The 25,790-nt window shown below is 29.1% G+C and overlaps 4 protein-coding genes across 10 annotated transcripts; 3 read left to right on the forward strand and 1 right to left on the reverse strand.

Annotated features, from left to right (window-relative positions):
- Nucleotides 1–314: 314 nt before the first annotated feature.
- LOC107067967 ((E3-independent) E2 ubiquitin-conjugating enzyme UBE2O) lies at nt 315–8,929 on the forward strand. Its single transcript, XM_015323927.2, is given in 9 exon segments — nt 315–707; nt 1,034–1,207; nt 1,284–1,442; nt 1,724–2,407; nt 2,491–2,701; nt 2,783–2,966; nt 3,078–5,077; nt 5,205–5,528; nt 5,531–8,929. Coding segments are annotated over 9 exon segments (3,990 nt in total). The 5' UTR covers nt 315–485; the 3' UTR covers nt 5,563–8,929.
- A 152-nt stretch (nt 8,930–9,081) lies between these two features.
- Nucleotides 9,082–11,066, forward strand: hoka (membrane protein hoka). Its single transcript, XM_015323926.2, has 3 exons — nt 9,082–10,164; nt 10,256–10,339; nt 10,422–11,066. The coding sequence occupies exons 1-3, from the start codon at nt 10,122–10,124 to the stop codon at nt 10,580–10,582; spliced, it is 288 nt and encodes a 95-aa protein (XP_015179412.1). The 5' UTR covers nt 9,082–10,121; the 3' UTR covers nt 10,583–11,066.
- Nucleotides 10,725–22,244, reverse strand: U2af50 (U2 small nuclear riboprotein auxiliary factor 50). 2 transcript variants are annotated; one of them, XM_015323915.2, is made up of 8 exons: nt 22,079–22,244; nt 21,107–21,336; nt 19,133–19,393; nt 16,868–17,018; nt 14,401–14,456; nt 11,651–11,932; nt 11,414–11,578; nt 10,725–11,322 (listed from the first exon to the last, which is right to left on the reverse strand). In XM_015323915.2, the coding sequence occupies exons 1-8, from the start codon at nt 22,098–22,100 to the stop codon at nt 11,191–11,193; spliced, it is 1,299 nt and encodes a 432-aa protein (XP_015179401.1). In that variant the 5' UTR covers nt 22,101–22,244; the 3' UTR covers nt 10,725–11,190. The 2 variants fall into 2 exon arrangements, with proteins under 2 accessions (XP_015179401.1, XP_015179402.1); XM_015323916.2 differs by having other exon boundaries at nt 16,880–17,018; nt 22,079–22,243.
- Nucleotides 22,245–22,557: 313 nt separating this feature from the next.
- On the forward strand, nt 22,558–25,784 carry LOC107067964 (ankyrin repeat domain-containing protein 40). Of its 6 annotated transcripts, none has more exons than XM_089175579.1 (4): nt 22,558–22,870; nt 24,093–24,221; nt 24,370–24,674; nt 25,437–25,784. In XM_089175579.1, the coding sequence occupies exons 2-4, from the start codon at nt 24,097–24,099 to the stop codon at nt 25,781–25,783; spliced, it is 777 nt and encodes a 258-aa protein (XP_089031705.1). In that variant the 5' UTR covers nt 22,558–22,870; nt 24,093–24,096; the 3' UTR covers nt 25,784. The 6 variants fall into 6 exon arrangements, with proteins under 6 accessions (XP_089031705.1, XP_015179410.1, XP_089031707.1 ...); XM_015323924.2 differs by having other exon boundaries at nt 22,558–22,841; XM_089175581.1 differs by lacking the exon at nt 22,558–22,870 and adding an exon at nt 22,921–22,941.
- The last annotated feature ends 6 nt before the right edge of the window (nt 25,785–25,790 follow it).

A 25,790-nucleotide genomic window follows, 5' to 3' on the forward strand; every position in this document is an offset into this window, starting at 1 on the left:
ACGCAGCAAGACACTGCAGCGACGCACAACTGTTTGTTGTTTTCACTTGCTCGGCTAACCTCCGCTCCCCCGAGTTTACTTGAGTGAGTGTTTTTCAACGGAACGTTAAATTTATTCATTGGCCAGCAAAATGTGCGTAAGCAGTGCGCTTAAAGAAGTTATAACTTCAATAAATCATAACATTAATTAATTTAGTTAATTATTTGACTTACATCATTGCGCATCATGCGCATATACATATATATATATATATATATATATATATATATATATATATATATTAGGTAATATATGATTAGAAAATTAATTTTCGCAAGAGCTACTAGAGGCGCTATAATCAAAAAAGTATAAGAGACCTCTGTGAAGACAATGGTAACTAAATGCAGGCCGTCCCGTTAAGACGGAGGCTTGCGTACCCTGATTACATGTAACCTTTCATCAGCCGTCATCGGCAAAAAGCAAGTACGTCAGTAAGCAGAGGAAAGATGGCTACGAATGTTGCTCCTGAATGTCAGTATTTTTACGAGGATGTCATTTATCGCGTGGACAAAAAAGGCAACGTCGTTTTCGGTATCATCATGGAAAACGATGATCAGGATATGTCCGACGAGAGCTCGGATGGAGAGGAAAGTCCTAAAAGAAAAAAGGGTGAGATCCGTGTTGTCTGGCATCCGTCTGGAGATGAAGAATTAATAAATTCTAAAAAGGTGTGCAAATTGATCGATCTGGGATAACGTATTTTACGAACAAATCTAACATTAATATTAACGTTTCTTATCGTTTTTGTCAAAATCACGTTGAGCATTTGTATAGTTGCCAAAAACGACATCTTTTGGTTCATATTATAATATATCATTCTGACAACTGGAATTATATATTCAAATTTAAATTAACGATATATTTTCAAAGATTTTGTAATATCAACAAATGGTTATAATTAAAATCTTATTTTTTGATTTATGACAAGCTCATATATAATATACATCTCGTTTTCGATATGATCGATATTATTTACAATGTATCTCGTATTTAGGTGCATTTAGCTGATAGGACATTAATGCCAGGTGATGTTGTGCGTCGTATGATTAAAGGAAAAGATACGCAAAGAGGATATTGTAGAGATATCGAGCTTACTGCGTGCATCCAAATTATCGGCACTAAGCAAGTTCTTACCAATATTAGGAGCGAAGATTTAGTTCCTTTAGAAGTATGCAGTGTCATTTATTGAATGATATATTTTTAATAATTATTTCATTATATTACTCATTGTTATGTATTTAAAGGAATTTGCTACAGAAATTGCAGTTTGTATGGATTCGTGGGTAGGTGGAATTAAAATGACACATTTCAAAGTTTGGGTAGCTACACCTGATGGATCTCGTTGTGTTATCAATGAAATGGATTCACGTGCATTAGGACAACTAGAAGAAAAACGGGATAATGTATGAAAATGGAATATTGCTAACGATTAAATCACTCATATGCCAAATCGATTAACTTTACAAAAGAACAAGTAGACAAATAACACCAATAATGGTGTTAAGTCTATTTATTAAAAGGACTTTTATTATAAATACAAAAAGTTAAATATTAATGAAATATTTGAATAGTAACATTGTACACAAAATTCTAAAACTGGTGTTAATCAATTTGGCCTATCATTAAGTCGAGTTGTTGTCTAATTACGTATTTTTACGTTTATACAAAATATTATTTATTTTAGGACAACGATTTTCCTCATTCTACTGAATTTTATCCTGGTCAAAGTTTATGGGGTCCTATTCACTGCCTTGAACAAGCACAATGGATTCATTGTACGAAAGAAATGAAAGTAAAAAGAAAAACAAAACCATTGAAAATAACCAAAGTAATCGTAGAGAAAGTTGAAACAGATTGGGTAGGAGTCCAATGGCAATGTAGAGCATATTCAAAAGATGGAGCTTGGTCTGATCAAGCTCAACCTAAATTTGTAGTCGAAGGAGAGGATTTAAAAAAGTTAAAGTTACTTAATGTCTTTGAACCATCTACATTACAAGTTGGTGATCGTAATTATTATGTAATTAAGGGCAATGAAAATGTTATAACTCGAGAACAATGGAAAAAACAACAAAGAGATATTTTTCAAGTTCCTAAGCATAGCCCAAAAAAAATACGTCCCAATATTAATATCACAAAACCAGCTGATGATAAAACAACGAATGATAAAAAAGTTGAAGAGAGAAAAAAGGGAAAAGAAAAAGAAAATGTGAGTGAAGAATCCGTAGAAGATAGTACACAAAACAATATTAATAATTTACAAAATATTACAAGTAGTAATACATTAATGCCACCTCCACAAGTACAAAATACTGAAAGTTCAGATGATTGGGATACAGAAGATACTGGTTCTCAAAGTGACACTGGTTCGGTATGGATTTAATTAATAGAAAAAACGAAAAAAATTGAATTTGAATCACGTAAACTGAATTTTATTATTTTTTTTTTTTTTAGATATCTAGTGGATGTTCCAGTATGTCATCTATGGGTAAAAAGAAAAAAGGTCCTGCATTAATGACAAAAGTATTGAAAAAGAAGAAACTATGCAAAGCCAAAAAAAAAGTACCACCAGCTCCATTAATTCCAGGAACCAAGATAGTTGTGGAAACACTCTCCACCAATACAAAAGCTAATGTTGTGTGGCAAGATGGTTCTGTAGAATTTGGTACGTAAATCAAATTTAAGATTAAAAATAGCTTTGTCAATATATATATATATATAATAATAATAATTTATATTTCTATAGGTATTCCATCAACACAGTTATATCCGATTCATCATTTGGACGATAAAGAATTTTTCCCAGGTGATTTTGTTTTAGATCAAAAAGAAGAATCTCGAATGTATGGTGTTGTACAAAGTGTTGATCACCAAGGTCGAACCGCTAAAATAAAATGGTTTAGAACATATACTTGTAGTCAAACTCCACAGTAAGTATTTTTATCTTTTTCTAACCAATTCTACAGACAAAAATTGATATCACACTTTTATACATTTGTGTTTAATAATTGAAACTTATTAAAGTTAAATTTGTTTTATAGACCAACTTTATTAGAAGAACGTGAAGTAAGTGTTTATGATTTGAAGGATCATCCTGATTTTCAATATAGACCCGGTACAGTGGTAATACGTATAGCTAATTTTGAAGGAGAAGACGCAGGATGTACTGCTGGACAAGTATTGGATAATTATCCAGAAGGTCGTGTTAAAGTATGGTGGGTCGATGGACATATTAGTATGTGCTGGCCACAAGATTTATACAAAGTTGGTGAATATGACAGTGATGAAGGAGAACTTTGGGATGATGTATCATCAGATGCTTCATGGGAAACTGAGTTAGAAGATTGTTTCATTGCTGATACTGATACAACAGAGCAAACCGAGCTAGAAATTATAAAACCAAAGTTAGCTGCACACATTGAAAAAGCTAGAATCGCAATGTCGAGATTAGAAGAACTTTTTACACAAAATCCGTCATTGCAAACTACAGAAGTAATGCGAAAATTGCTGGAAGTTTATAAAGACTGTCGATATATGGATAAACTTATGGGTACATCATTTTTCCATGAAAGTCATTTTCAAGGATTACTCGAACGTGTAAGAGAACGTGGAAGAGCAAATGTAGCACAACGAATGGCAGATCAAGTAACAAGACTGTTTACTCAAAAATCTGATGGATCAGAAGAAGAAAATGTAAGTAAAGACAATCCAAATATTACTCAAAATACTCCTTGTACTATAGAAAGAATAGTAACTAATGTAATGGACGTAGCGACAACAACTAGCAATAAAAATAATGAAGATGATAATAATAAAAAACAGAACAAAGAGGAAGCAGAATCAAATAATCGATTGTTGATTAATGTCAATCCCTATCCTGAAGATTCTGGATTATATTCTGCTGAGAACTCGAAAAAAGAATCGGGTTCTAGTGACTCTAGTGGAGAATTTTTACTTAGTGAGGATGTTAATAACGAACGTTTACCAGCCGCATTGGCAACCGAATCAGTAAAAGCAGCAGAAATAGATAAAAGTTCAAAAATGCAAACGCACGAAGCAAATTCTCATATTGCTAGTTCACACGTTTGTGTAAAACTTTGTACCCTTATAAAAGCTCAATTAGTATTGGCGCATTCAGAAGTTTCAAAGCGCTTTGGTTTATCAAAAATATCTTTATCAGATGCGGCAAAAGGTTCATCGCCTCATAAAAAACAAAAGAAAGAAGAAGAAAAACAGATAGAAAAATTGTCAGAACCACTCGAATCTATAGTAGATATCCCACCATTAATTTATGCAGAAGGTGAAGGATTCTCCATAGAAGAGACTGCTCCGGATAGTCATAAATTCAAATTAACAATGTTCCAACCTACAGATCCAAGTAATTTCTTTAGAACGGTTTCGAAAGAATTGAAACTTTTAAAAAGTTCCCTTCCACCGGGAGTGTGGGTAAAAGGTTTCGAAGATCGTATAGATTTATATTCTGTGATGTTCCGTGGTCCTGAAAAAACACCATACGAGGACGGACTTTTTCTTTTCGACTTTCAATTGTCTGCAGACTATCCTGCTGCTCCCCCGCTATGTCATTATATTTCTTATTGTAGTGAAAGACTTAACCCCAATCTTTATGAAGATGGGAAAGTATGTGTGAGTCTTCTTGGAACATGGTCTGGCCGTGGAACAGAAGTATGGACTAGTTCTTCTACTTTACTTCAAGTTATAGTTTCTATACAAGGTCTTATTCTTGTATCAGAACCTTACTTCAATGAAGCTGGTTTTGAAAAACAAAAGGGTTCTCAACAAGGCAGAGAAAACTCTAGAATGTATAATGAAATGGTAGTATTAAAATTGGTTCAAGCTCAGACTAAATTATTGTTACATCCACCTCTTGTGTTTAAAGACATAATTATAGCACATTTCAAACGACATGCAGAAAGATTATTACAACGATTAGATCTTTGGATGGAGATATCTGAACAACATAATAATCAACATCCATTATCTCCAGTTACACCAACCACATTTAAGGAAATTTCAGAAATTGGTAAATTCTAATCTGTTTCTTTTCTTTCTTTTTTTTTTTTTTTTTTATTCTTTTTATTCTTTGTATTATTTTATTTTTGGACCTAATAACATTTATTTACCATATACATTGATTTTTATTCTTTCAGATGACAAAATTCTGCCTGAATTTCCTTTGATACCGGCTTCAAGAGGTTTTTGTATCACACTTAGAAAAACATTGGCAACATTTAGAGATGTACTTATTAAAGAAAGTATACTACAAAAGACAAGCAATTTACCAAATTATACAAGAGAAACAATAAATAATACTATTCAAGAACATCAAAACATAAGGACAAATATAGAAAACAAAGAATCAGAAAACGATACCAGCAGGAGCTGTGTACAAGCTCAAGATAGTAAATCATTATCAAATGGCAATTTAAGAAAGGACTTAATTTCATCTTCCCCTACAATCCCTCCAAGTGAAAGGAAAAAAATTCATCAGAAAGAAGTACTAGCTAGCCACAAGGTAAACTTATATCCAAATTCAAGCGCATAATTTGCGAAAATTATACGAAATTTCGGTAATATATTGAATTAATTTATTAAATTAGATCCTACAAAATGTTTATGATATCTATTTATTAATATTAACATTAATAATGAGATAACTCTTAACAAAAATGCCGCTGTCATTGCTCCGCAGCTAGGATATTGATATTGTTTAGTAATCATTTAGTATAATACAACTGTAATTGTATAAGGGACATATATATAAAAAAAAGTGATATGCTATTCTTGTGCAGTCCTTTGTACAATTACAAAAATAAAATATAAAATAAATATGTGGTATAAACCATTTCGTGATACACCGGCACCACATATATATATATATATATTTAGTTCTATAAATCGGCGGCAATAAACAGCTGCATTATTAAACAGAGAAAAAGATTTGTAAAAGATATCTTGAGTATACAATAATACTTCAATAAATAATAATTCAATATATTGGATGTTCGAAATGATAAAAAATAAAAGATATACTAATCTTTAGCAATACGTCGAGCCAACATGAAATACTTTGCAATAGCATTAAGAGATATATGATAATAATAGTTGTTAATTACGAGTGAATTTCATTGAGTAAATTTTTAGTAAAAATTCCTATCTATTTAAGAATAAATCATTTATTAAATTATATTAAAGTCATTATGCCATCCACTAATGTTACATTGAAGAAACTATGAAGTAACTCTAACTGCAGTCAGTAGATAGTAGTTTAGAGACAACAATTCATATTTAAACAAAATTAACTGACAGATAAGTATAATGTTAAAGATTCTGGTAGAAAATAGTCTATATGTAATAAAAATTACAACGCTTCATTATTCATTATAGAAGTCTCATTATTAATATAATTGTGTTTTGCATATTGATGGAAAACAAATATTTAATTTTTGTTTAAATGAATTTTTACAAAATATATTGCACAGCTCATAAAGCAATTATTTATATTAAATGTTTAAGTTATATATATGATATATATGTTATCGTTAAAACGTCAAATCTGCTATTTCATAGAATAACTAGGTTTTCGTGAAATATCCAAAATATCCGCTAAACTATGAAATAAGCTAAAATTGTATACTTTAACTAATTATTCTATACAATAATCAGATTCCATTAGTTAAACATGAAATAAAAAATTTGATGTCAAATATTAGAAAATTATTCTTAGATTTTTTTTTTTTTTTTTTAATATATTTACGGTACTCACCGTAATACAGTGAATACTCATTCACACATACCGTATTTTAAAGCGTTGTTATGTGTATAATTATTTAAAAAAAAAAAAAACATACTTAATTTTATTTTTTGTATAATATTTTAAATATTTTAAAAGTTAGGATTGATTTTTTAAAAAAGATACAAAACGAATTGAAAAATATCCATGTATGTTTAATTAAACTGAATAGTTGTATTGTTATAAAGTAGAATTTGAATATTTTTAAAAATAAAACAAATGTTTATAGAGTACATTTTTATAAGCTTTCGTTTAACTTTATGGCCTTGTCATAGTCAAACATATATGAATACATTTGTATGTTAAAAACTGGCTATGTTTTGCAATATTATCAAATGATTGTATTTTTTGTACTGTATTTTCGTCTGTAAATAATCTTATCCATATCTATATTGCATTGTTATAAATCCGTAAAAAAATTTATGTTTTTTTGTTTTCAGGCCTTCCAGTTTGTTTATTGATTTAAAAGATTAAATTTCATCTTCCTCAGAAACTATGAAAACGTTAATCAAATATGTTTGACTATGACCAGACCATAAAGTTAAATGAAAGCTTATAAAAACTACTTGTAAATATTTATTTTGCTATTAAAAATATGAAAATTCTATTTTACAATAATAAAACAATTTAATTTAATTAAATAAATTTTAATATATTTTTCAATTGTTTACATCTTTTTTAGAAGATTAATTTTGGCTTTTAAAGCCATATTTTTATTACATTTAAAATATTATACAAAAAATAAAATTAAGTATGTTTTTTTTTTTTTTTAAATAATTATACAGAGCAGCGTTTTTAATTTAAATACAAATAATTATAATAAGTATAGACATGTATTGAAACAAAATCGAATAATATTTGTCTTATATTTGACATCAAATTTTTTATTTTATGCTTTAATTGAGTCTGATTATTACATAGAGTAACTATATAAGCAAATTATATAATAAAATTCTTCTTATATGCTTTCCCTAATACGCTTCGATATTTCATGAAATAACTAAATTACACACTTTAGCGATAACATACATATATATGTATATATATATATATATATATATATATATATATATTTATTTATGCACATTTATATCAGAACATTTCTTAATATTATTTTTAATTTATTTTTATAATTTTTTTAAATATAAAATATCTTCTATATGCAATAAGATAATTATTTTTGTTTCAAAAAAAAGAAAAAGAAAAAAAAAGGAATACTCATTTGAAAAAGATAGTTCTTGTTAATGGATACAACAATAAGTGTATATAAAAAAGCTAATGAGACATTTTTGTTAAGTTTTATGATTTTTCTATTACCATCTTTGATACATTAACAATGATTTCAATTACAAATGTTCATTAGCAAAGTCATAAATCATACAATTTGGTACATTTAAAATAATGTTATTTTTTTATTTTTATTATTATTATTTTTGTATTTTACTTGATTAAGTATACTATCTTTTTTCCTTCTGAAATTTCAAGGACTATTTAATTAATGTAAACAATTAATAAAGTTTCATGATATCATTTTATCTAAGAAACAATAATATTTATTAAACGTTTACATTTCTATTATATGCAATTAGATGAGTACTATATTATTATGTTGATGAACAATATATATTATATTGATGAACAATGAATTAATGCTTATGAAACTTTCCTAACGATTGACGCTATTTTACTTTACTATCATTTACATATCACATTTATTTCATTTTGATCATATAATTTGGAGCAGCAGCTATTATGAAATTTTACGCCTTATAACGTTTCAATCAAAAGGAAAAAAGACGGTTTATGATCATACGAAGGAAAATGGTTTCTTCGATGTTATATGGTGCTGAATAATTAAAACAACATAAGAAATAGAGAAAAGAGAGAATAAGAAATGGGGAGACAGACTAAAAAAAAAGGAAAAAAGAAAGAAAGAAAGAGAGAGAGAGAGAGAGAGAGAGAGAAAGGAAGAGATAATGTGACACAGAATTTACAGTTTGTATTAAAAGAATGTATAACTAAAGATAACGATATAAGCAACAAAGGAATAATAATAAAAAAAAAAAAAAAGAAAAAAGAAAAGGCAGAGAATGCGGTAAATACAAAAGTTTACTGTAAACTTAGCAAAAAGTGATGTTTGGAATGCCTTGTATATGTGCCAGCTATTTATATTTACATTTATATTATTATAAAACATATTCTCAGAAGTCGCATCAAAGCTTTACTTTTGTCGTATACACATATACACTCTTTAAATAGTATTAATGAAAAGTGATCATTATATAAATCACTTACACGTATTGGTTTGTACCAATACTACTTACAATATAAGCAGGAGAGCAAAATAACAATTACAAAATATGCTGCGAGTCAGATATTATACCATTATATAAATTATGCTTTCTTAAATATAAATATTATTTGTAACATTTAAAAAAAATATATATATATATATATAATATATATATATATATAATTGCATATAAGTAAACACAAATACAAAAGAATGTACTATTACGTTACCCCTTACAGATAAATAATATTAGGATTATATTCTTATTATCTCATAATACTCGCAGTAGTTGTACCGCCTAGTTTGTTTTCTTCTCACTTGACATTTTCACGCTTTGACATCTATTATTCTGAGATTAGAACAATTGCGTGAATGATTTACTATATATGTAACTTGGTTCCTTAATTTTCAATCAATAAAAAGTCATGTAATTAAGAAATATAATAACTTAAAATTATTCTTTTCTGTTGTTTAGATTATAAAAACCCGAATCTCCTTGCCCTGTACACCCAGCCATAGTCGCTTCTCTTTTTGTCAAATTGTAAATCTTCAATGTGATATATTTCTCATGTCAATGAGAATACAATAAATCATATATAGACCGATGCATACTGTTAAACCAGTAATATATCTTATTTCTTTTGAAACATATTACATTTACATGAACTTTGTAAATATATACATACAATTTATGCCAAAGAGAACAAAAATATATCAAAATCTTTTTACTGAAGCATTTTATGTCAGAAACTATTTAATCATTTTACTGAACTGCACTACTATTCATTTTCTCAGGTATTTTATCTCTTATAGTATTAAAACAGATAGGCTACATTCTATATCTCTGTTATCACTTGTTATCTATCGCCGTTGATTCATCAGTCGACAATCAACGCTACACCCAGTTTTTTTTTATCCACTGAAAAGAGTTATTCTATTATCCTCTTAAAAAGTGAACTTATAACAATTTATCAATTTAAAATGTATTCCAAAAAATTACTGTTCTACCTTGCAGTTGGTTTTCGTAAGTAAATATAAACAAATACTTAACTAATTGTATTATAAGCACATGAAAAATGTATAAAATACTTACAATATATTTCATGGTGAAATAGTTATTATGGGAATCTTTATCGACGAAACAGAAGCAAGACGTAAAATACTACGCGGTCGTAAAACAATAACAAGGCAATATTACAGTGAGTAAAAATTTGGAAATATTGATGAAATTTGTATATTCCTTTGTTTCAACATAACATTTCATTATTTCAATTATTTTAGGAGGTACAGCTATACCTGCATGGTCGATAGTACTACTCTGTGGGATTAGTATGTTACTCATAGGCGGTGGTCTTTATGTTTTACTACAAAAATTTGTAGTTGATGCAGCTGATACATCAAAAAGCCATTCGTATCAACCAGCATTACAAAATGAAGCATAATTTTTTTTTTTTAATAAATTATTATAATTATTTGTTTTTATATATACGTTTATCAAAATCATTAAATTATAATTCATGTATATCTTCTTAACTTATGTATCAATAGGATGGTGATCAATATATTTTTAATATTACATCTATCTGTATAAACACAGTGATAATATTTTATTTTTTCTCCATCACAATTACTTCAAATTTTGTATTTTGCATTAAGCAATGTCATTTAATATCATTATTAATAATTTCTCATTTCCAGGTTATTAATTGACTACAAATATTTAAACTATCAAATATTCCACGCATCATTAATTATATTGCATTTTCTTTTTCTTTTCTTTTTCTTTTCCTTTTTTTTTTTTTTTTTGTTAATAAAGAATTACAGTAATCTTTTAAGTAAATGAACTTAAATGATAAGAAATAATTATTGTAAAATTGTGTGCTGTCAAAAATAGTTGAATGATTTCTATCTTCTAATTAAAAGTAATTATAGAGAACAGCCTTGCGCTGTTACGAAATACTATTTACTTTTAAGACATATCAGGTTATTCACTTATATTTATTATACATTATAGTCAATCATTAATTGATAAGAAAAAAGAATCTACAATCTAGAATTCTCTACGATGATATTTATCAGGATCAAAATATGATGTAACTACTACACGGTTATTGAATTTACGTCCTGTCAAAGTCTGTTGTGCTTTTTGGCAATCGATAACGCTGTTAAACTCAACAAATACCTATAAAATAACAATAATAATATAAGTTAGACATAATAATGAAAAAATATCAATTAATCATAATGAAGAAATGAACAATTTTATAACATACTTTTCCACATCCTGGAACATCAACACCTTCAATAGGTCTTGGTATTTCTACTGATCGAACAACACCATATTTGTTGCATTCTTCCTTAATATCTTCTAAAATATCTTCATATTCTTCTTCTTCCATTAATTCTTCCGGTGTAACCATATTTAATAAGCAAAGAACCTGAAAATAATATGCAAAAGCATGTTATTTCAATGTTTGTACTAGTTTGACAATATTTATTTATATATTTACCTCCGTTGCAGGTCCACTTGTGCCTACCATAGACAGACCAGGAACCTGAATTTGTACAGGGGCTTGTGCTCCTATCATAGGATTCTTTGCACCAACAGAAGCTCGTTGTACAATTAACTTCTTGTCTCCTAGTTGCATACCATTTAATCCAGCAATAGCTTGATCCGTCATGGACACATCAACATATTCGCAAAAGGCATAACCTTTTGATAATCCTGTTGCTGAATCCTTTACTAAATTGAAAGCTCTCAGTTGACCAAAACTCATCAGTAGCTCCTTTACCTAAATTATTACAATGACATTATTTGTATATTTTCATGTAACTAATATAAAATGATCTATACTAATGTAAACCATGCAATTTTCCTTTTAAAATAATACAATTAATAATAATTTATCTTATATATGTTTGTTACTGTGAAAAACATTAATTTATTCTAATAATCATTGAAATGATTTCATTGGAAGATATTATACATCAAATATATGTACAAATATGTAATAAAATCAATTAATTTTTTTCTAAACGTATAATATTTGATAATCTATATGATTATATCAAAAAAACGTACATATTAAATAATTACTTCAACAAATACGTGATATAAAGTTAACAATATTTGTATAGTACATGTTTCATTTAAAAATTTCAATCAAATAGAAAATTGCATAGTATAAGAATATGAAATTGATTGTTGAATGTATAGATGTGCCTGGTAACACCTATTCGTAATGTTTATGCATTACTTTATTACATATAATATATAATTCTGCTTAGTACTTCCTTCCTAAACAAAATTCTAATATATCTAAATAATATTCTTCTTAAGTATAATTGTTCGTTTTTAGAATTTGTATAATTATTAATTATGTTTAAAGTATGTGTATATTATCTATATATATATATATATGTATACATATATGTATATATATAGATAGATAGATAGATAGATAGATATGGGTATTAATTAATATATAGTGATATTACTTACATGAGCCCATTCATCAAAGAAACTGTAAACTTAGAAATTTAGATAACAGCATGTTGCATCTATCGAGGAGGTAAAATACGACATACCATCCTCATATAGATTTAACAAAAATATTCCTGATCTCCTCACAAGCTAGCAACATGCTTTTACCGATAAATTCTACCAGAATATCAAAGAACGCACCATTAGTACAGAAGAATCACAGACTTCGGGAAAGGGGCTGCAAAATCGCATAAGCCCAATGTACGAAGGCATGAAAATGAGATAAGTACTTGCCTCGAGGGACTGGACTAGCCTCTCTCCAGGCAGTGTGGTATATTGTCATGTTCGGTAGTAGTAGTAGTGGTAGAAGTAGTGGTAGAAGTAGTGGTAGTGGTAAGCAAATGCTTTTGATCAGCGCGACCCTAAGCTAAGAAATGGGGAGAAAGGGCACTGGTATCAGTCCACAATTTACTTTACAGTAACCAAAGGATTTTACTTTTCATTCTATTTTAATCATATTTCACTGTAAGGAAACTTTTATTAACTCTCCAATGATGCAATATAATAGCAGTTGTTTACTTTTGTTTCTCTGTCACTCTCAGTATTTTCTCTTTGCCTAAAGACACATTACTGAAATTTGAAAACGTAAATTTCATTTGCGTAACCTGTAAACGCAATAAGGCACAAGATGAAGATCTGTAAAGCCTGTAAAGAAAATAGCTGCAAGGGAAAAAGAGATATTCCTGAAAAGAATAGATACCAGAAGACTTGGAGCTGTTACCAGATGCACATAAAATTATGTGTTGACCCTGTAATCCCATCCAAAATAAAACCAATTTGCTAGATAAAACGTTGATTTGTTTCACTTGTAGAGCTATAAAGAGTCTTGTTGCATAAGCATAATTGCCATGAAAAATCTTGATTACTCTGTAATAATATTCCTGTCAAGTATACGTTTTGTTTATTGATGACACGATTTTTTTCATCATTCTATGTAATACAATCTTTTCTTTTTATCCTTTTATTTTTTATCCTTTTATTGTTTATTTATTGTGCTTTCTCATTTAATGAATAATAATGCAATTGCAACAACTTCCCTTCCCTTCTTATATTCCGACTGCGACGACACTTTTGCTAAACTATTCTTGTTCTAGTTAATCAAATAAGAATTTCTTTGGCTGGACCTAGAATATGCCTAGAAAGGATTTAAAAGAAAAAACGACCGCTGCGACTGCATGCCATTTAAATGCTGCAACGAAATGCTCTAACGATTTTTCTTTCTTATCTATACCTATCTACAACTTTCGGGACAATTTGTGACAATGATAAAGGAATGATAAGAGAAGATATTGAACGCATTTGCTAATCATCCACAGAGATTGATGAAAGCGAAACCTGATTTTCCTACCTAATGACCTAAACGACGCAGAAATCCAGTGGATACACATACATACCTCTGTAGAATTTTGGCAGACTGGTACACCTTCCTCTGTTTAATCTCCGCTAAATAGCTAAGTACCTATGTTATAATGTAATCCTTTTGTTTAACTCGTAATGCTGAGGATTGACATGATCAATAATCCTACAGCAATAGAGTCCTAACATTTTCGCATTGCAGTTATTTCCCAATCATTGATGCTTTTTTTTTCTTTTTTATCATTTTTATACAAGACTAAATACATATTCAATAATCAAAAAAAGTTAGCTTCAATGAAAGAGAACTGCATTTAAAAGTGTGCAGTGAATACAAATGGATTAGTAGATTTATTTGCATACCTGTTCCTCATTCAAATAATTTGGTAGACCACCAATGAAAATCTTGTGTGGGGAATCTGTAATTAATACGTATTACATATATATTAAATTGATTATATAATATTAGAATATTATTAACACACATTGACGTCAGAAAGTTTAAGGCCTAATACAACTGATGAAAAAAAATAAAAGCTCATTTTTGGGAATTCTTTTCTCCAAAACTAGGAAAGATATTAGCATGTAATTTTTTTTTTACATTTTATTATCTATATAATTTTCTTCTTTTTCTTTCCAAAAATTCAAAAAGAATTCTTCATTTTTGTATAAATGACTATCGCATAAACGAGGGAGAAAATTGATTTAGTAAAAAGATTATAAAAATAGCGACACACAAATCGAGTGTATAGTGTTTTGTTTAAGGGGACACGTCAACAAAAAAATCGATTTTTTTTTTTTTAATTTTCTAAAAGAATATTATTTTAAAAATATTTCTTCAAATTTTGGTAAAGATCCGCGCATTATTTACGAAACTGTAGTAGTTTAAACGGAGCGCCCCGTAGCGCTCTAAGTAAGTTACCAAAACTTAAAACGTTAATTTCTCCTATTCGCGTTTTTAAAATGGTTGCCCTCGCTGCGTCCAGACCATTTATCCGATCCTTACCAAATTTTGTACAGTTATACTAGATACACGTATCTAGGGAATGAACGAAAGGATTTTTCGGAAAAATGCCAATTTTTCTTTTTTTTCTCAAAAACTCGGCGATTCTTTTTGCAAAAATGTCAATTTTTTCGCAAAAAGTCGACTATTTTGAGAAAAATTAAAAAATCAAAATTTCCTTTCGTTCATTCCCTGCGCTAACATTTCTACTAAAGGATAACACTCGGTTTTTTTGTTTCTGATGAACCAATTTTTGCCAGTTAGGGCAACCGAAAATCACCTTTTTTTTTTGGACTCTTAGAAAAGTGGCCACAGACAACACAATTTACAATATTTTTACACACAAAAAATTGTGAATATAGTTCAGATATATAACTTACATATACCAAAGATTTGTATTGATATTATTAAAACTGGCTGCAAAAAAAATTCACAGAAAAACCGCTTTTTTTTTACACTCGAAGGTGACGTGTCCCCTTAATTGGTCGCTAATTTGTTCATTTTTTACTAAATTTATATTTTCTAGTTCATGTGATAGTCATTTATATACAGATAAAAAAACTTTTTCATTCTTTTTTTCAGATATTCTCGATTATCGTGCCTGCAATTGTTTTTTACGTGCTATTTTGAATTAAAAAGAACTTTAATTCTTACAAGTTACAAAAAAAAAAATGATTCAAAAAGAGTCAATAAATAAAATTAAAATAAATTACATATTAATAGATTTCTTAGTTTTTGAAGAAAAAATTCCCCAAAATTACTTTTTACTTTTTTGGTTCAAGTGGTATTGCCGATGACTTAAACAAGAAATCCCCCCCCCCCCCCCAAAAAAAATTCAATTATTTCAATTCCCGAAACATCTATTATGTTTTAACAAAGAAAATTAAATCCATTTATTATGTTCTTTGGATTTATTTCTAGGATATATGAAAATCTTAACCCTTTGACTGCTATGGGCGCATATATGCTTCCAGCGAAAACTATTGGTGTGGCCTCATATATGCTCATATATGCGTCCAACGCAAGCCATCGATATAGACTATGGACGTAAATGCGCGCTCGGCGAAGTTTTTGCTGTTAACTGCTGTCTTATACATGGTGCATCTAAAAAGTTTGGTGAATGGTCCCATATTTTAAAAACCGCGCTGGCTAGGATGAGGTGCTCGCGCATAACACATTGAAGGACATGTCAACAAACGCTTCCTATCGTGCAAAGCATTGCAGTGAAGCGGTGGTACATGCTGCGACCAAGCTAACAGGGTCAGTGTGAGAACTCGTATCATTGCAACATGGAGCGCAAAATGAAGCAAAATGCTCAACTTTCTTGGTAGACGCGAGCTCACTGTGCTTCCACATCCTTTTCTTTCTATTTTCCCGCCTTAAATTAGCCCTGAAAGGCATACGCTTTGCAACGGTTTTGGAGTTCGTGAGCTTGACCGCAGGTGCTTCGAGCGATTCCACAAGAAGCGTTTGCTGACAGTTTCCAACAGCTGTACAACCGATGTCAGAAGTGCATTGTAGCCAATGGCGATTACTTTGAAAGTCAGTAAAGGTATTTTGTTTGTAACTCTTGTTTCCTTTATTTCCTGAGGTCATTTATCGAACTTTTTAGACACACATTGTATGCAGGCTTGGAATACGAAAAAAAAGTATTCAATCCCCAGCGATGGCTACTGCTGGCCGCACGCCGCTCACGCTAAGAGCTCTAACTTAGAGTAGTTAGCAGTCAAAGGGTTAATTACCAGGGTTTTCGCATCATCCAACGCCAATGTGTTTATATAATTGTATACTGTACACTGATATATAAAATGTATGCATAAAACATACCAGGAACCGTACCTGGCACGTTCATGCTTGGATTATCTGTCATTCCTGGCATTGGTTGATAATCATGAGGTCTTCTTATTTTTAAACTTTGTCCTTTAAAATTAATCCCATCAAAGGCCATAGCTTGTGTAGTTTCATCTATTGAACGAAACTAAAATAAAAGAAAATTAATATAAATATAGAAATTCTTAATAACGATTATATATATATATATATATATATATATCAAAATTAGAATTTCTTTATACTTGATGGTAAAACAAAAAAAGAATCCTATACTTTAAAGATTTATAGTACTTATTAAAATGAGTAAAACACATGTCTTATTAACACACTATCGACGGGTCGGGTATTTCTACCCGTTCCACAGACTGGCGCTGGTCAGCGGGTCGCGTATTAATACGTAAGCTAAGTTTCAGTAAAACACTTACTAATGCTTGTTTTTTTTTCATTGTCACTAATTTTTCAGCAGGAATGATGTTTTTGGTTGTTTTTTTTTTTTTTTGTAAAGCCTAACCAGTGTTTAGTCTTAAATTTATGAATTTTTAAGAAAAACTAATAATTTGATGAAATGTGCTATTTAGACACTGCAAGTTTTGTGCTTACAAAGTAGCACAAATTCAGTTGATTGATTTTGATAACATTGAGTTTAAATTTTCTACATTTTCGATATACTATTTGATAGCTATTTTTCAAATTTCATTGAAATCCTACTATTAGATGTGAAAATATAACATGTTTTTTAGTCTCGTATAAAAATATTTTTTTATACATTTTCGACTTATTTTTTCATGTAAAATCACTCCCTGTTCCCTTATATCATCTGTTATAAAACACACTATGTATATGTAGGGTAAGTCAGCTAACTTTGGTATCTTAAATATCTTTGTTGTTTTGAAAAATAAGTCATATGCTTTTCCATAAGGAAAAAGTTGAATGGTTCAGTAGAGCTCATATAATGCTAAAAATATTTTATTTTTTAAAACGGAATCATTATTTTTTAAATTCCTACAATAATAGTCCCTTTCGTTAAGAATTTAATGTCTTTAATTTTCAAGGTCATTCAAGGTCACGAACAGAGAAAACGAATCTCATGAAGCGAAAAATTCCTTCTTAGTAAACTTTGGTTAATATCTACAAGTTATTTAGAAATACTGGAAGTGTAGATGTAAAAAAAAAAAAGCGTAAACGTAAGAATCTCATGAGTAATAAATACAATGTAATATTATTATTTTTTTCAGATATAGAAATTAATCTATATATAAGCACGAGAAAAATTGTCCAAGAAACACTTATAAGTCATAATAGCGTAATACAAATTTTGACCTGACAAATTTTATCAATTTCTCATATCGCTACATCAGGAATAATATAAAAGTAATTTTAAAAATTGAATAAATTTTGGTCAATGGGGGTTGCGTTAAAATCATTAATTTTTTTTTCTAATGTCATTTTTATAGATGAAACAACATTCAGTAATCAAAACTGAATTAATCTATGGAACACTCATTATTGATCTGTTGATAATCTGCAGTGACTTCGAAAACTTGACAATCAAAAATAATAGAACGTAAATGTATGATATGGTATTTTAAATGAGCAAGTTATCGGACCACAATTCATTATCAGAACAATGATAAGACAAAAACATTTTTAATTTTTGCAAGAAAATCTACCTATCCTGTTGGAAGATGTTTTTTTACATCCCTGTTCTATCTATTATGCCCGATTAGCAAGAGATATATTAGATTCTAGGTTTCTGAATTGATGGATCAGTACATTCGCCTGATTAAAATACACTGAGATCATGTATAATGATATATACGATAATCAGCACAATATGTGCGAATATTAACCTGGATGTACTAATTAGAGTATAATGTACTATTCAGGTTACTTTTGTACGTTTATAGCAATGTATCCACGAAATGATCATCTTTTCGATGATCCTTCAATAACCTTCAATAATTATAGTCACTGAATTCCTAATGAAAGAAACTGCTATCATTGTAGATGTTCAAAAAATGGTCGTTTCATTTAAACAAAACATGAGATAACATTGATATCTTTTACAAATATAACAAAAAAACATAAATATTTTTGGCATTGTGTGCATGAGCCCCATTGAACCGTTCAACTTTTTCTATAAAATATTTGACATATCTTTAAAAACAATAAAGATATTTTAAGTATCAACTTTAATGTACTCATCCTATATGTGTATATATAAAAAAATAAATAAAATATTATAATTTATTATTATACCTCCAAGAATGCAAAGTTCTTATCTAGATTGATCTGACAAGCAAGGACTGGATTCCCTGCAGCTTGTGCAAGGCCTGATAAATGCATTTGTTGATTGAAAAATTCCATCATCTCTTCTTCTGTGACTCCAAATGGAATATTACCAACATATAATCTTCTTGCTTGACGAGTGATCGTACTACCAACAACAGGGACAGCAGCTTGAGGAGTATCTGCTACAATATTTGCAGGTATTTGGCCAGCAGCTTGCATTGCTTTATACTGTTATACAAAGAAAAAATAAATATATTAATATTAAATTAATTACTAAATGAAAACAATTAACGTATTGTATGTCAGCCCTATATTATCATGGTATTTTCAATCTATCACTTGTTTAAGCGTACATATCAAATATTCAGTTAACACATTAAGCGCCGACCCCACGGGGAGCTAACCCAGGTTACCGAGTCTATCGTTTGATAAATGTTGCGGAATATTAGGTTGGGGACAAAGTAATCCATTATTTTTTCGGTAAATGGCTGTAGTGATCGATATCTCGCAAAATATTAATCAAACAATTTCAAATTTATGCTTGTTAGAAAGGTGACATTTGGAGCTAAAAAAAATTCCTTTACCGTTTTTTGTTTGGTCTATTCAGTTGTGACTTACAGGGTGTTAAAAATGGAAGTCAACAAAGAGAAAATTCGGTACATTTCACACTTTCTTTTTTTATAAAAACGAAAATTCAAGTCAGGCGACAGTGAATGATGTTTATACTCTCAATATTGTAACAGATAATTACATGCAATTTTGGTTTTGTCGATTCGGTTCAGGTATTTTTGATGTTAAAGATGCACCTAGCACAGGCTGGTCTGTCGTCGAAAATGTCGATAAAATCACAGAAATAATCGAAGTTGACCGGCATATTAGTAATCGTAGCATCGCCCAGGAGCTAAAGATCGACCATAAAAGAGTTTTAAACCATTTGCGCAAAGTTGGATTCAAAAAGAAGCTCAATGTTTGGGTGCCACACCAATTAACACCACAAAATATGATGAATTGAATTTCCATCTGCGAAGCCTTGGCTAAACGGAATGAAATCGACCCATTTCTTAAACGAATGGTGACTGGGGTTGAGAAATGGGTCACATACGACAATATTGTGGGAAAACGATCGTGGTCAAAGCGCGATGAAGCAGCTCAAATGGTTGCCAAACCAGGACTAACGGCCAGGAAGGTTCTACTGTGCATTTGTTGGGACTGGAAAGGAATCATTTGTTATGAGTTGCTTAAATATGGCCAAACACTAAATTCGGATCTCTACTGTTAACAACTGGACCATTTGAAGCTAGCGATTGACCAGAAATGGCCAGAATTGGCCAACAGGAGAGGTATTGTGTTCTATCAGAACAACGCCAGGTAACACATGTCTATAGTGACTCCCCAGAAGGTCCAGGAGGTTGGTTGGGAAGTTTTGATGCATCCATCATATAGACCAGACCTTACACCAAGCGATTACCATCTTTTTATTGCACTGCAGAACTTTCTTATTGATAAGAAATTAACATTAAAAGATTGTAAAAATCGATCATTAGAGTTTGTCGCAAATAGGGACCAAGACTTTTGAGACAGGCATGGTAAAGCTACCTTTAAAACGGCAATAAATTAACGAACAAAACGGTGCATATTTGACCAAATCAGACAACCAGAAGTATGTTAAATAAAGGCTTGAAGTTAACGTAAAAATAATGGATAACCTTTTCCCCAACCTAATATTTTCTTTTGCTACTCGTCGTTTAGAAACATGCATTAAGTCCTGCGTTTCAGTTTTTGTAAAAATGAATAAAATGATTAATTTAATTTTGATATTCTTTCAAATGTTCATTTCCCATATAAACCAACAATGTGATAACTGGCACTTGAGCTTTCAATAGCTAATATTTAGCCGACATAAAATGTATAAAAATGAACATTTAAATGTTCTTAAGTTACCTGCAAAGGTGTAATATGTTCAAATCCAGGTGGTGGTACATCCCAATATAAGGATGGTTTTCTCCTTCTGGAACTACGACTTTTTTTAGGAGAACTGCTTCTTTTACGGTCTCTACGGTCTTTGGAACGAGACCTTGATCTCTTCCTACGTTCTCTACTACGTGATCTGTGTCTCCTATCACGATCTCTGTCTCTATCACGGTCCTTGTCTCTATCTTGTCTCTCTCGATCTTACAAAATAAAATGATAATTATGAATTAATACTCAAATTATTATTAAAAATAATATTTTTTTATATTTAATATAAATGATATCTACATTTCAGATTTAACCCTCTATAGTTCTCTGATGTTAAATATTTACAAATGCACATTTTTCTCTACTTACTTAAATTTTGTTCTTAAATGTGACATACGTATATTGTTCTATAATTTTTCTTTGTTAATTGGTAAAATTCTATGCAGCTATTACCAACTCTAACTTGAGATGTTGTAGTAAATCTAATATATAATTCATTGTTAATTTGTATTTATGAATTAATATTTGTTGATTTCAGATTACAAATATTTTTGTATAGTTCCAACAAAATTTAAACTATAGAAAGTTGTTTGCTATGTTTTAATAACACCAATTTCTTTAAACCAGAAAGACAACAGGTAATTTCTAATAGCTTTTATATATATATATTTGCTATTTGTAGACATGTCAAATGGTTTGAGATTATTTATATAAATATATATTATTTATTTCATTATATATATATATGTATAATATATAATGAAATAACATGCTTTAACATCAGTCAATTAATCAAAAGAAAAGAAAAAAAGAAAAATCATTCAGACAAATTTGTTTATGCGTACAAGTGTAGCTCTCCGGCCATTACATTCATAGAAATCCACTTATCTCGACATAACGCGGGAAGACTGATGAAGAACGAAGATAAAAAAATCCTATTAAAAAATTTCTTACCTCCATTAAAATCTTCTCCCATCTTTGATCTCCTTATGCAAGAGTACTATACTATATTATATGAAAATATGTTCAAAGAAAACGTTAAAATCTATAAACGTCAGCCGCTCCCAAAAAAGATTTTTATACCGAAATGGCGTGAGAGTAACAAGAAGAATAATACATCTTATCTAGTCGCCACCAGGTGGCACGAAAATCACTTTCAAGCGTGTTCCTTGCTCCAGCTCAGTGTTTCTCAATCTTTAATAATTTTAAATAATTTTAAATTTGATAGCACACTATTAATATTAAGAATATTATATGTATAATATTATCTAATGATAGATATAGATTATTAATTGTAACATTCTGAATATCTTCAAGAATCTACTTGTGAATGTTATTGAAGGTATAGCCAATCAAATTGAAATTTATCGTTGATTAGTAAATGATATAGTTTATGTAATTTATCTGTTTATTCCCTCTTATATCACTTGCATCATTTGTTTCAAAAACCAGTGCCAAATGCCAATAAAATCGACCATGCAAAATTTTAAGTAGTATTATTATTATTATAGGTTATAAAAAATAATATGTAAAATGTTAGATTAAATTGATTATAAATTTAAGTATTATTATATAAGATTATAAAAAGTAAGGTTAGGAATTATTCAAAAAAAAAAGAGGAGAATAAAATATTGGATTTATTCTTCTTGTAACCCCACTTTTTGTACGCTCATGTCCAATAAGTTGGAAAGCGCACATCTGGCTATGAACGGGATGGGTAATTTTCTTGATAATTATTGTTAGATGGTAAATAGTTCTACAAATATGGATCTATTCATGGACGTACTATAAAAGAAATATAAAATAATAAAGTAAAAGTAATGTAAATTCAATAATATATACGTAAACTAATAATACAAGCGGCTTGTATATCAGTGAGAAATATGTGTTTGTTGTTTTTGAATAATTTCTTTTATATTTCGACGCAAAAAAGGCAAAAAAGAAAAAAAAAGGATAAAGCAACTCTCACGTTATGTTCAACGTTTCCAAGTATTGATCTCTTTTTATATTTTATATTCGTTTATACAGAAAATCCAAATTCGCACAAATCAAATATTGAACATTTCAATTGGAGAATTAATTCTAATTTCTAGATACAGCTACAAAATGTTCTTTAAAAGAAATTCAACAAAAATTATTAAAGATATTTTCGAATATTTTATTTTCAAATTTCTGTTGCTCAAACAAAGTAGTTTCTAATGAAACCGTTCTTTTTTTTTTTTTTTACATTTGCGCGCCATATTTTAAGTTTTTGTTAGATAGCTTAGTTATTTTATGTTAATAGTGAGCCAAAACGAAGACAAAAAGAACTACCTACTTAATTACATTAATTTAAGGGAAAAAAATTGATTATACATTAATTTGAAAATATGAGCGAGCGAAACACTTCTTCAAAACCTTTCGCGACATAATGATTGAGAAACACTGCTCCAATTTTAGAAATGATGATACACGATACACAATGTTTTACATCTCACAATAAAAGTTGCAATAAATTATCGATTAAATATAATAATTTATGTAATAAATCTTAATAAACAATATAATGTATATAATTGAATATATTTCTATAAATGAAGGAAATATAAATTCCCTAGGGTTACTCTTTATAAAATGAAATAATCAGGATTGGTTAAATTTTAATTGGTTGCTAGGACATTTAAAAATGTATCCTAATCGTATTTTTGTATAAAAACCAAAATGATATATAATACGAAAGACATATATTATGATATATGTAGAGTTTTTTGATGTTTTAATATAAGATATATGTATGAACATAGCCGTATTTTAAATAATACACCATACCAATATTTCGATCGTTCACAAAACCTTTCTAAGGTTTACAATTGAAATAGTTTAATTAATGAATGAAATTTGGTGAGAAAGTGAAAAACTTCTTAATTTCAGTCATTTTATAAATGATCATTTTGATAGAAGTAAATGTAGGTAATAATTGACATTACAGAAATATGGAATATAAACAAGTATTGGAAGAACGTTTGAGAAAGGCTTCTTGTATTGGGGACACAGATGCAGTTCAGGAACTTGTCAATTTAGGTGTTGATGTTAATACACGACATAATGTTAACGGATGGTATTCATTATTCATGATATTATACATTAAATTATACGAATGTCTATTTTGTACAAATCAATTCTTTTCAATTTAGTCATAATTGCATGCGTCATTATTTCATTTTTCTTATCTCATCTCTTTTGTAAATAATGTTTTGTTTTAAAAGGACACCATTACACTGGGCTTGTAAAAGAGGCTTTTTGGAAGTAGCTGCTTTACTATTGAAACATGGTGCTGATAAAAATATAATGTCGGAAAGTGGGGAAACAGCAGTATCTTTATGCACCAATCAACAAATTTTACAATTATTGAATTCTGATATTCAACCAAACACTAATGGACCAATGATACATCAATTTATGCCTAAATGTATAAAAAATGAACTTTTAACTACTAATATAGATTCTGTACAGCATTTAGGAGCGAATCATAATCGATGCGAATTGAAAAATAACAATCATTTGCAAGATGGTAAGAAAGATGCTGTTTAACATGCTGTTTAATCAGTTAGCTGTGCCATCCTTTTTAAAAAGGAAATCTTCATTATGTTGCTAAAATGAAATTATTACAAGTGTATATACTTTTCAAACACAGAGTATATGTAGCTGTTATAATATTTAATTAAGTTATAATCGAATGATTGTTTTATTTTTTATATAAAATTCATTATTTCATTCCTAACATTTATTTATTTACTTAATTTAAACATATAGTTTCCATATGAAAGAGAAAACAAAAACAAAAACTAGGTAAAATACATAATGGCACTTTACAAGTCAAATACCAATATGTTGTTTCTTCTTGAATATTATTTTTGTAACGACACATTCTCATGTAAGATTATACTTTGAAAACGTGTAACATTAGATTTAATTGGTCAAGTTTATTATACTTTGTTTACATTAAATATAGTATTTTTCTAATAATTATTTATATTACTTTTTTGGTTTTATTTCAACTTGGTCTTCAAATATTTGAAACAGCTTGAAATTTACGAATATACCCTAGTAGCACAAAATATTGAAAACTATTGAATACATGTGTATTTAATATTAAAAAAGGATTTAATGTCTTTTAATGTTTACTAAAATTACAATTTAAATAACAAACATTAACTACTTTTTTTCGCATGACTAATATACTTGTTAATCACAGCTAACTGATTACAAAATTATAAAGATATATATATATATATTTTAGATAACTTTAATAAATATTAGTATATTTTTATAGAATTAGTTGTTAAATTACGTATCGCAAATGCACCTGATCCTGACTTCGTCGAGGTCGAATTACCCATGAATGATTTAACATACCAGACATTAATACAGACATGTTGCGAAGAATTTGGATTATGTCCGTATCAAATTTTGAAATTACGAAAATTACCGAATACTAAACTGAGGAAAGATAAAGATGTAAAACGACTTCAACATTTTCAAGAAATAGAAATAATAACAGATCCAGCTAATGTATATAAACATATGCAATATTCTAACAGTGTTCCTAATAACGTTTTACCAAGTCCAGCTAACGGATATCAAAGTATTTCTAATAAAGATCAGACTATTTTATATTAAATTTATA

This window comes from Polistes dominula, unplaced genomic scaffold, assembly GCF_049000335.1.
Source record: "Polistes dominula isolate Pdom_NZ unplaced genomic scaffold, Pdom_raw_medaka contig_17, whole genome shotgun sequence".
In the NCBI taxonomy this organism is placed as follows: Eukaryota; Metazoa; Arthropoda; class Insecta; order Hymenoptera; family Vespidae; genus Polistes; species Polistes dominula.

Bases quoted from the DNA above. Each gene is read 5' to 3' on its own strand.
- U2af50 (XM_015323915.2), bottom strand. From the start codon at position 22,100: ATGGGAGAAGATTTTAATGGAG. The intron at 19,394-21,106 runs GTAACTTAAGAA...TTTGTATAACAG, and splicing joins AACATATTACACCTTTGCAG to TATAAAGCAATGCAAGCTGC. The intron at 11,933-14,400 runs GTATGCAAATAA...GTAATAATTTAG, and splicing joins ATTATTTGAATGAGGAACAG to GTAAAGGAGCTACTGATGAG.
- hoka (XM_015323926.2), top strand. From the start codon at position 10,122: ATGTATTCCAAAAAATTACTGTTCTACCTTGCAGTTGGTTTTC. The intron at 10,165-10,255 runs GTAAGTAAATAT...ATGGTGAAATAG, and splicing joins CTACCTTGCAGTTGGTTTTC to TTATTATGGGAATCTTTATC. The intron at 10,340-10,421 runs GTGAGTAAAAAT...CAATTATTTTAG, and splicing joins AATAACAAGGCAATATTACA to GAGGTACAGCTATACCTGCA.
- LOC107067964 (XM_089175579.1), top strand. From the start codon at position 24,097: ATGGAATATAAACAAGTATTGGAAGAACGTTTGAGAAAGGCTTCTTGT. The intron at 24,222-24,369 runs GTATTCATTATT...TTGTTTTAAAAG, and splicing joins CGACATAATGTTAACGGATG to GACACCATTACACTGGGCTT. The intron at 24,675-25,436 runs GTAAGAAAGATG...ATATTTTTATAG, and splicing joins TAACAATCATTTGCAAGATG to AATTAGTTGTTAAATTACGT.